Source organism: Hyperoodon ampullatus (assembly GCF_949752795.1).
Source record: "Hyperoodon ampullatus genome assembly, chromosome: 14".
Taxonomy (NCBI): Eukaryota; Metazoa; Chordata; class Mammalia; order Artiodactyla; family Ziphiidae; genus Hyperoodon; species Hyperoodon ampullatus.
In genome coordinates, this window is record NC_136927.1 from 51,059,892 (window position 1) to 51,071,432 (window position 11,541).

The window sequence follows — 11,541 nt, forward strand, 5'->3', positions numbered from 1 at the left end:
GCATAAATATTTACAATTGTTATATCTTCTTCTTGGATCGATCCCTTGATCATTATGTAGTGTCCTTCTTTGTTCCTTCTAGTAGTCTTTATTTTAAAGTCTATTTTGTCTGATATGAGAATTGCTACTCCAGCTTTCTTTTGGTTTCCATTTGCATGGAATATCTTTTTCCATCCCCTTACTTTCAGTCTGTATGTGTCTCTAGGTCTGAAGTGGGTCTCTTGTAGACAGCATATATATAGGTCTTATTTTTGTATCCATTCAGCCAATCTGTGTCTTTTGGTGGGAGCATTTAGTCCATTTACATTTAAGGTAATTATCTATATGTATGTTCCTATTCCCATTTTCTTAATTGTTTTGGGTTCGTTATTGTAGGTCTTTTCCTTCTGTTGTGTTTCTTGCCTAGAGAAGTTCCTTTAGCATTTGTTCTAAAGCTGGTTTGGTGGTGCTGAACTCTCTCAGCTTTTGCTTGTCTGTAAAGGTTTTAATTTCTCCATCAAATCTGAATGAGGTCCTTGCTGGGTAGAGTAATCTTGGTTGCAGGTTTTTCTCCTTCATCACTTTAAATATGTCCTACCACTCCCTTCTGGCTTGCAGAGTTTCTGCTGAAAGATCAGCTCTTAACCTGATGGGGATTCCCTTGTGTGTTATTTGTTGTTTTTCCCTTGCTGCTTTTAGTATGTTTTCTTTGTATTTAATTTTTGACAGTTTGATTAATATGTGTCTTGGCGTATTTCTCCTTGGATTTATCCTGTATGGGACTCTCTGTGCCTCCTGGACTTGACTATTTCCTTTCCCATATTAGGGAAGTTTTCAACTATAATCTCTTCAAATATTTTCTCAGTCCCTTTCTTTTTCTCTTCTTCTTCTGGAACCCCTATAATTCGAATGTTGGCGCGTTTAGTGTTGTCCCAGAGGTCTCTGAGACTGTCCTCAGTTCTTTTCATTCTTTTTTCTTTCTTCTGCTCTGCAGTAGTTATTTCCACTATTTTATCTTCCACGTCACTTATCCGTTCTTCTGCCTCAGTTATTCTGCTATTGATCCCATCTAGAGTATTTTTCATTTCATTTATTGTGTTTTTAATTGTTGCTTGATTCATCTTTAGTTCTTCTAGGTCCTTGTTAACTGTTTCTTGCATGTTGTCTATTCTATTTCCAAGATTTTGGATCATCTTTACTATCATTATTCTGAATTCTTTTTCAGGTAGACTGCCTATTTCCTCTTCATTTGTTAGGTCTGGTGGGTTTTTATCTTGCTCCTTCTCCTGCTGTGTGTTTTTCTGTCTTCTCATTTTGCTTATCTTACTGTGTTTGGGGTCTCCTTTTTGCAGGCTGCAGGTTCGTAGTTCTCGTTGTTTTTGGTGTCTGTCCCCAGTGGCTAAGGTTGGTTCAGTGGGTTGTGTAGGCTTCCTGGTGGAGGGGACTAGTGCCTGTGTTCTGGTGGATGAGGCTGGATCTTGTCTTTCTGGTGGGCAGGTCCACGTCTGGTGGTGTGTTTTGGGGTGTCTGTGGACTTTTTGTGATTTTAGGCAGCCTCTCTGCTAATGGGTGGCCTTGTGTTCCTGTCTTGCTAGTTGTTTGGCATAGGGTGTCCAGCACTGTAGCTTGCTGGTCGTTGAGTGAAGCTGGGTGCTGGTGTTGAGATGGAGATCTCTGGAAGATTTTCGCCATTTGATATTATGTGGAGCTGGGAGGTCTCTTGTGGACCAGTGTCCTGAAGTTGGCTCTCCCACCTCAGAGGCACAGCACTGACTCCTGGCTCCTCAATTTGGGATGATTCGTTGTCTATTCATGTATTCCACAGATGGCAGAAGTTTGTACCTTTTGACTACCTTCATCCAGTTCCCCCTCATCTCTGGTAACCGCAAATCTGATCTCATTTTCTATGAGTTGGTTTGTTTGTTTTTGAAGTACAATTGACCTATAACACTGTTAATTCATGTTACACAGCATAGTGATTTGATATTTCTATACATTTCAAAATGATCACCACAATTGATAAGTCTAGTTACCATCCATCACCATACAAAGATATTACATAGTTATTGACTATATTCCCCATACTGTACATTTCATCCCCATGACTCATTTTTAAAAAATTTTTAATTTATTTATTTTTGGCTGCATTGGGTCTTTGCTGCTGCGCACAGGCTTTCTCTAGTTGCAGCAAGCAGGGGCTACTCTTCGTTGCGGTGCACGGGCTTTCTTATTGCAGTGGTTTCTCTTGTTGTGGAGCATGGGCTCTAGGCACACGGGCTTCAGTAGTTGTGGCTCGTGGGCTCTAGAGCGCAGGCTCAGTAGTTGTGGCACACAGGCTTAGTTGCACCGTGGTGTGTGGGATCTTCCCGGACCAGGGCTTAAACCCGTGTCCCCTGCATTGGCAGGTGGATTCTTAACCACTGCGCCACCAAGGAAGACCGACTCATTTTTTTTGTAACTGGAAGCTTGTACCTCTTAATCTCCCTTACCTATTTCTCTCCTCCCTGCCACCCTCCTCCCCTCTGGCAATCACCTGTTCTCGGTATCTGTAACTCTGTTTCTGTTTTGTTATGTTTATTCATTTTTTTTCTACATTCCACATATAAGTGAAATCATATAGTATTTTTCTTTCTCTGTCTGACTTATTTCACTTAGTATAATGACCCCTAAGTCCGTCCATGTTGTCAGCAAATGACAAGATTTCATTCTTTTTTATAGCTGAGTAATATGCTGCATACATTCAAGTCTTTAATCCATTTTGAGTTAATTTATTGTGTGCGGTGTAAGATAGTGGTCCAGTTTCATTCTTTTATTTGCAGCTGTCCAGTTTTCTCAATGCCATCTATTGAGGAGACTGTCCTTTCCTCATTGTATATTCTTGGCTCCTTAATTGTATACTTGACCATATATTTGTGGGTTAATTTCTGGGTTCTCTATTCTGATTCGTTGATCTGTGTCTATATTCATGCCAATACCGTACTTGTTTTTTCTTCCTAAATTGAAGTGTAGTCGATTTATAATATTATATTAGTTTCAGGTATACAACATAGTGATTCAATATTTTTATAGATTATGCTCCATTTAAAGTTATTATAAAATATTGGCTACATTCTCTGTATTGTACCTCTTAATCCCCTCCCTCTATCTTGCCCCTCCCTTCTTCCCCCTCCCTACTGGTAACCATTGTGGTGTTCTCTATATCTGTGAATCTGTTTCTGTTTTGTTGTATTTGTTAATTTATTTTTAAATTCCACATATAAGTGATATACAGAATTTGTTTTTCTCTATTTCACTAAGCATAATACCCTCCAAGTTTCTCCACATTCTTGCAAATGGCAGAATTTCATTCTTTATGGCAGAGTAATAGTCTGTTGTGTATGTATGCTACATTTTCTTTATCCATTCATCTATCGATGGACACTGAGGTTGCTTCAGTATCTTGTATATTGTAAATAATGCTGCTATGAACATTGGAGTGCACGTATCTTTTCAAATTAGTGTTACTTCATTTTCTTCACATATATACCCAGGAGTAGAATTGCTGGATCATATGGTAGTTATATTTTTAGTTTTTTGAGTGACCTTCATTACTGTTTTTCCATAGTGGCTGCATCAATTTACATTCCCACCAGCAGTATACTAGAGCTCCCTTTTCTCCACATCCTTGCCAATATTTGTTATTTGTGTTCTTTTTGATGATGGCCTTTCTGATGGCTGATGGAGGTGAGGTGATATCTCATTGTGGTTTTGATTTGCATGTCTCTGATTAGCAGTGTTGAGCATCTTTTCATATGCCTGTTGGCCATCTGTATGTCTTCTTTGGAAAAATGTCTGTTCATGCCTTCTCCCCATTTTTTTAATCAGGTTTTTTTTTTTTTTTTTTAGCGGTACGCAGGCCTCTCACTGTTGTGGCCTCTCCCGTTGTGGAGCACAGGCTCACAGGCCCAGCTGCTCCACGGCATGCGGGATCTTCCCGGACCGGGACATGAACCCGTGTCCCCTGCATCAGCAGGCGGACTCTCAACCACTGCGCCACCAGGGAAGCCCAGTTGTTTGTATTTTTGATGTTGAGTTGTCTTAGCTGTTTATATGTTTTGGGATGTTAATCCCTATCAGTCATATCATTTGTGAATATTTTCTGTCATTCAGTAGGTTGTCTTTTCATTTTGTCAGTGGTTTCCTTTGCTGTACCAAAGCTTTTAAGTTTAACTAGTCCTATTTATTTATTTTTTATTTTGTTTCCTTTGCCATAGGAGACAGATTTTTAAAAAATTGCTAGTTTCTTTGGCTGCGCTACGCAGCTTGTAGAATCTTTGTTCGTTCCCTGACCAGGGATTGAACCCGTGACCCCTGCAGTGGAAGGACAGAGTCCTAACCACTGGACTGCCAGGGAATTCCCCTACAATTTATGTCAAAGAGTGTTCTGCCTATGTTTTCTTCTAGGAGTTTTTTGGTTTCTGGTCTTACATGTAGGTCTTTAATTGATTTGAGTTTATTTTTGTATATGGTGTGAGAAAATGTTCTAATTTCATTCCTTTACATATAGCTGTCTGGTTTTCCTAGCACCACCTATTGAAGAGATTTTGTCTTTTCCCTTTTGTATATTCTTACCTCTGTTGTCATAGATTAATTGACCATAAGTTTGTGGGTTTATTTCTGGGCTCTCTGTTCTGTTTCGTTGATCTATGTGTCTGTGTTTTTGCCAGTACCTTACTGTTTTGATTAGTGTAGCTTTGTAGTAGAGTCTGAAGTCTGGGAGCTTCATACCTCTGGCTTTGTTCTTTTTTCTCAAGATTGCTTTGGCTATTCATGGTCTTTTGGGCTTCCATACAAATTTTAGGATAGTTCATTCTGTTTCTGTGAAAAGTGCTATTGGAATTTTGATAGGGATTGTGTTGAATCTGTAGATTTCTTTGGGTAGTATGGACATTTTAACAGTATTAATTCTTCCAATTCATGAGCACAGAGTATCCTTCCATTTATTTGTGTTATCTTCAGGTTTTTTTTCCATTAATGTCTTATAGTTTTCAGTGTGCAGGTCTTTCACCTCCTTGGTTAAATTTATTCTTAGGAATTTTTAACTTTTTGATGCAATTGTAAATGGGATTGTTTTCTTAATTTTTTTCCTGATAGTTCATTATTAGTGTATAGAAATAGATTTTCGTATATTGATTTTTTGGGGGGGGGTGGCATGCCACACGGCTTGTGGGATCTTAGTTCCCTGACCAGGGATTGAACCCGCGCCCTTGGCAATGAAAGTGCGGAGTCCTAATTACTGGTCTGCCATGGAATTCCCTGTATATTGATTTTGTATCCTGCAGCCTTACTGAATTTATTAGTTCTAATAGTTTTTTGGTGGATTCTTTAAGGTTTTCTTTATATAAAATCATGTCATCTGCATATAGTGACAGTTTTACTTCTTCCTTTCCAATTTGGATGCTTTTTATTTTTATTGCCTGACTGCTCTGACTAGGACTTCCAATACTAGCTTGAATGAAAGTGACGAGAGTGGGCATCCTTGCCTTGTGTTTGATCTTAGAGGAAGAGCTTTCAGCTTTTCACCATTGAGTATGATTTTAGCTGTGGACTTGTCATATATGGCCTTTATTATGTTGAGGTGTGTTCCCTCTATACCCAGTTTGTTGAGAGTTTTCATGAGTGGATGTTGAATTTTTTCAAATGCTTTTTCTGCATCTGTTGAGATGGTCATGTGATTTTTATCCTTTTTGTTAATTGTGTATATCGCATTGATTACTTTGTGGGTGTTGAACCATCCTTGCATCCCTGACACTGGCATCTTATGCGTTCCCTGTTTTAACCTAACAGATATCACCATTATGCACCCATTTCGTCAAGGCAGAAACTGAGTCATCATAGATGCTTCCCTCCTCTCCTTTTAGTCATTTACTACTCTGCCTTCGGCATCTTTCTTTTGTCCTCCTGGATACTGCCTGGGTTTAAGCATCATATCCTATCGTGATTGGCAGAAGAATCTCCTAAACTGGTCTCCCCACTTCCAGACTTTCTTGTCGTGTTTGTCCTCCTTGTGTTGGCTGCAGAGAGATCTGCAACCAGATCTGATGCTTTACTCCCCTACTGAAAACCCGTGGCTCTCCATTGTGCTGTGCCCCCTGCTTCCTTTCCAGGCCCATCTGCCATGCACTCTGTGCACCTGTGTTATCACAATGGTTGCTGCTCCTCACCCCAGGCTTCCCTGCACTCACCTACCTCCTAGTCTGTCCTTTGACAGCTCTGGGAAGCTGCCTCTTCTCCCTCCCTTTCTCTCCATCTGTTGTAGATGTTCCCCCATCTGCCTCTAGCATGCTGCTTAGTGACCAGGGTGGTAGAGAATGGTTGTGTTTGGGTTTGAATTCCAGCTCTGCTACTTCATAGCTTTCTGAGTTGTTATTCTCTAGGCCTGTTTTCTATGTGGGTCGGGTGAATGAACAATGCTCCTTTGCAGTGTGGAGAATACAGTTTTCACCTCACCTCCTCAGGTTACTTATTCATCCATCAGGAATCAGCTCAGCATTTACCTCCCTGAACCAGGCCCCTCTCCCCAGGGTTATGTTTTAATAGTACTGGCTAGTGCGTGTCTAACTTGTGCAAAATATTTTCCTAAGTATTTTGCATGTCATTTAATCCTCACGAGATCTACCATTTTCCAGAAGTGTAGACAGAGGCTGAAGTGCCAGTGCTCCCGCCACTGGTAAATGATGGAGGTGGGATCCTGAACCTAGAGTCTGGCCTGAGAAGCCTGTTCTCTTAACTGCTGCCTCTATCTTATCAGCTTGTTAATTTACTCATAGCAGTTTTAACCTTTTGTTGCATAAATAAGCAGTTAGGTGACATGTGAAATGTCTGGCTTGCTGCCTGGCATGGAGGGATTCAGAAAATGTGGAATGAACAGTTCTTGTTCCCTGGCAGCCTCGAGGACATGAGGGCCCTCAAAGGGAAGTGTTTTCTTCTGGATTCCTTGCTGCCGGAGTTGCTCGTGTTTCCTGCCCGAACAGATCTGCATGAACATCCACTGTACCAAGCTGGTCACCTCATCCTACAAGACAAGGTAGGGTGGATGGGTGGAAAAGGGAGGAGCGGGAGGGGAGTGATCAGCCTGGGGTCCCTTTCAGCCGCCCCTGTGCTCTGCGCTGCCAGGCAAGCTGTCTCCCGGCCATGCTGCTGGCTCCACCTCCAGGTTCCCATGTCATCGACGCATGCGCTGCCCCAGGCAATAAGACCAGTCACTTGGCTGCTCTTCTGAAGAACCAAGGGTGAGTGCCATGGTCAGACAGAGGAGTGGGGTGGGGTCTGATCCTATATTTTGTAAGAAGAAATAAGGAACTCTTAACTCCAGTAGGTCATGAAGGCTGAAAGGCGGCCTTCCCTTTAAATATTTCCTCCTGGACCTAGGGCAGTTCCCTAAGCTTCCCAGTGGGTTACACGTGTGAGATGTGAATCCCTTAGCCCTTGGGGCAGAGGGCCCTGGGCAGTTATTTCTAACCACTGCCCTTTATTTTTTTTAACTTTGTTTTAAACTTCACGTGACTCACTTTAATTTTTTGTTTTAATTTATTTTTGGCTGTGTCGGGTCTTAGTTGTGGCACACAGGGTCTTGGTTGAGGCGTGCAGGATCTTTCGTTGCAGCGTGGGCTCTGTAGTTTGAGGCACGCGGGCTCTCGTTGAGGCGCGCAAGCTCGGTCATTGTGGTGCACGGGCTGAGTTGCCCTGCAGCATGTGCGACCTTAGTTCCCTGACCAGGGATCGAACCCACGTCCCCTGCATCTGAAGGTGGAATCTTTACCACTGGACCACCAGGGAAGTCCCCCACTGACCCTTTTTAAATATTGAGAATTTAAAGACATTTAAGTGTGATTTTCTGTGTGTCCTGACTTCAAGTACGTGTTACTGTGTCAGCCTGTGGGCTCTTACGTGTTGCGTAAATTCTCAGTTCACCTCAACTCTGCCCTCCTCCCTAGGAAGATCTTTGCCTTTGACCTGGATGCCAAGCGGCTGGCTTCTACGGCTACCCTGCTGGCCCGGGCCGGGGTTTCTTGCTGCGAGCTGGCTGAGCAGGACTTCCTGGAGGTCTTGCCCTCAGACCAGCGTTATCGTCAGGTCCAGTACATCTTGCTGGATCCTTCTTGTAGTGGCTCTGGTGAGATGGGCGAAAACGCGGCCGAGGGCCCCACAGATCCAGAGCAGCCTTAGAGCGGGGATAGGGGGGTGTGGCGGAGGTCATTCGTTTTGGCCTCGGGTTTAGTTCTGGCTCAGGTTATCCTGTGAATGGTCAGGTGTGCTCATCTGCATGTGGGGATTTCATTCGAAATCAGGCAGTGTGTGGAGAAAGCACTCTTCCCTAGGGATGCTGACCAGACAGCTGGAGGAGCCCGGGACCAGCGTACCGAGCCAGGAGCGCCTGCGAGCACTGGCTGCCTTCCAGCAGCGGGCGCTGAGCCACGCGCTCACGTTCCCCGCCCTGCGGCGCCTCGTCTACTCCACGTGCTCCCTCTACCAGCAGGAGAACGAAGACGTGGTGCAAGCCGCCCTGCAGCAGAGCCCAGCAGCCTTCAGGTAGTGGGTGTCCACCAGGGTCTTGGGGCAGGGGCCGCCCTCTTACCTAGAAGCCCGTTCCATTTCCTCTCTGCAGGCTGGCTCCTGTCCTCCCCTCCTGGCCACACCGAGGCCTTGGCACTTTTCCAGGTGCTGAGCACTGCCTCCGGGCCTCCCCTGAGACCACTCTCACTGGCGGCTTTTTCATTGCTGTACTTGAACGGGTAGAGGTGCCAAGGTGAGTGAGCAGGGGGGCCTGCCTGGAAGACGCTGGAGGATTGGGGCACATCTAACTCACTCTTCTTTTCTTCCAGCTCCGTCTCACAGGCCGAAGCATCAGCCCCAGAAGTTACACCCAACCCAGCCCCAAAGAGAAAGAAGAGGCGGCGAAAGCAACAGCTGCCCCCAGCTCACAGCCTGGCATGTAGCAGGTGCTTAGAGCCTTGACCCCTCAGATCCTCCTCTCAAGCTTAGTCTCGGGCCCTCAGCCCCAGGCAGCAGTTTTGTTTGCAAAGGCTCTTTTCATGGCTGGAGGAGGAAAACCGGTAACCCCGTTTCTCCACCTGGAAAGAGCGGATATCCCTGTGCTGTGGGTCCCTTCCCTGGACTCTGTTCTTGCTGGTGAGACGCACTGCCTCCCACATAAATAAAAGGCAGGACATGGTCTACGATAGATCACAGTTTTTTTTAATAACATAAGTAAGGAGAACAATCTCACGTTCATACTAAAAATTCCAACTAGACTCACAGGAATTCAGTCTTTATTTGTAATGGAAAGTCCCAGCCTCCCGTCCCTGTCCAGTGCACGTATGCGTCCACACCCGCACTCACGCTCAGGCTGCGCCAGGACGCCCGCTTCAGGGGGCTCCTGGATCAACTGTCCTGCCTGTGGAACTGAGGTAAACTAGCTGCGAGTACTAAGCTGAGAGGGGCTACCTTATGTAAGGTATAGGCAGAAGCTTGATTTCTAGACCCGCGCCCCACCCCCCTCCAATCCTAGCAGGTGTCTGAGGCTCGGGTCCCTGCTCAGCTCCACACACAACAGTTAAGTACTAACAGAGCTCTCCTTGGGGCTGGGGAGGCGCAGTCCCCTGCCACACAACATTCACCCTCATTCACCAAGGGGAGGGGGACTAGTTACATCTACATCACATTAGAAAATAAGAGTTACATTTTGTGTTTCCGGAAGGAGCTCTAGTCCCTCAGGAAAGCTGCCTGGGACAGCATTTGAGCCTCTTCACACAGGCATAACTTAACTATACAGCTAAATTTCTAGTCAATAGCATTTATACTTAACCACCTCAATGAACCAAGCTTGAAGGAATTTAAAAGGCAATTTAGCTTAAATACAAAAATAAATTTTTATTTTGTTAAAAAATGTTTAAATATTTTTCCTTTTAATTTAGACACACGCATTCATACTTCTCCCAAAGAGGATGGGCATGGCAGCAAGGCTTTTGGGCCTGGGGTATGTGGTTTTGGAGCCAAGGAAGAAGGAAGGAAGGGGTGGAGGAAGTAAGACACAATTTTAAAATGCAGTTCATTACTTTAGGGTTTCTAACATGTACTACAAGTGACCTAGCCTACAGTGAAGTTAGGCAGGTGGGAAAGAAACAGTAGAGGGAAGAGGCCTTTGCTTCCCCTCAGACCCATCCTCCTTGGGCTGCCAGCCCTTAAAGTCAAAACACCATTTGAAAATTCAAGACTCGGCACTTGTAGCCGTAAAGTGGTGCTACTTTCCACATTCAATTAGCGAGGCCCCAGGAACTTGAGAAACAGTTAAGTCCGGCACTACCAACATGCCGCCACTCATACAATTCAGTTCTTCCTCCAAACTCGATTCAAAGAGCAACAGACGTGAGCATCAGACAAAATAACAAACACAGGACAAGGCTTTAGACATACAATCCCGGAGAGGCAGACGAGCCCAGTGAGGCCAACGGGACGGTGGGCGAGGAGGCAGCTGAAAGCAGTGGGGGCGTCCTGCCTGCTCCAGGAGCTTCCCTCTCCTGGGGAAGGTATCACCCCTGGGTCTGCCAGGCTAACAGTCTTGAGCCACCAAGCTTTTAGGGGCCAAACTGGCAGAGAGTGTCGGGGATGAAACACCGGCTCGGACTTGGCAGGAGGAAGTGGAACAGCAGGAGCAGCGCCCACTGGGGTCTCCGAAGGCAAAGCTAGAGGCAGGATCATTTTAAATGGAATCGATCCTGCAAGGAACCAGTAAGGGATGAAGCAGCAAAAAATGGGGAAACAAGAGTCCCCTAATGGGACCAGAGGGGGAGAACCACTTTTTATAGCCAAGCCAAGCAAGGTAAAGTTTTAGGGATAATCCATCCCCCAATCCCGTCAAATGCGTATCAGAGATGCAAGTGGGTGAGGGCTCTACCTGCTGCCCTCCGGCAAAGATGGCTCTCGGGCTCCCCTGGTGGCGCAGTGGTTGGGAGTCCGCCTGCCGATGCAGGGGACACGGGTTCATGCCCAGGTCCGGGAAGATCCCACATGCCGCGGAGTGGCTGGGCCCGTGAGCCATGGCCGCTGAGCCCGCGTCCGGAGCCTGTGCTCCGCAACGGGAGAGGCCACAACAGTGAAAGGCCCATGAACCGCAAAAAAAAAAAAAAAAAAAAAAGTTGGCTCTCAGGAAAAAGGCGGGAAGGGAGGCCGCCTGACCAAGCTCATACACTAAACGAGAGTCAGGGAAGGCAGCAGACGATATGTACAGATGTTTCTTTAGTTCTCTCCAGCCTCACCAGTGGAACTGTTCAAGTAAGGTAGTAATAGGCTTCTGCCCTGCCACATCCTGCCTCCCCCTTCTCCCTCGAGAGGCCTGAGGCTTTTGCTTCCTGGAAGAGGGAAACAGCCCCTGGGGCTGCTACCACCTCCCTGGTGGCCGAAGCCAGAGGTCTGGGGCAGGTCTGTGATAGGGAACTGGAAGGGTCAGAGGCTCTTCCTAGCAGGTGCTGAGGTCCAGATTTGGGCAAGGGTGGCGGGGGTGTGGGGGGGCAGGGGCAAAGG

The 11,541-nt window shown here is 45.7% G+C and overlaps 1 protein-coding gene across 1 annotated transcript in view; it reads left to right on the forward strand.

Moving 5' to 3' along the window:
- The window catches only part of NSUN5 (NOP2/Sun RNA methyltransferase 5), a 30,819-nt gene extending 20,910 nt beyond the window's left edge, over nt 1-9,909 (forward strand). Inside the window, 7 exon segments of the mRNA XM_079718893.1 lie at nt 6,907-7,045; nt 7,135-7,250; nt 7,956-8,134; nt 8,340-8,550; nt 8,627-8,767; nt 8,844-8,920; nt 8,923-9,909. Coding sequence (XP_079575019.1) covers nt 6,907-7,045; nt 7,135-7,250; nt 7,956-8,134; nt 8,340-8,550; nt 8,627-8,767; nt 8,844-8,920; nt 8,923-8,957 — 898 coding nt within the window. The 3' untranslated portion in view covers nt 8,958-9,909.
- Nucleotides 9,910-11,541: the final 1,632 nt, after the last annotated feature.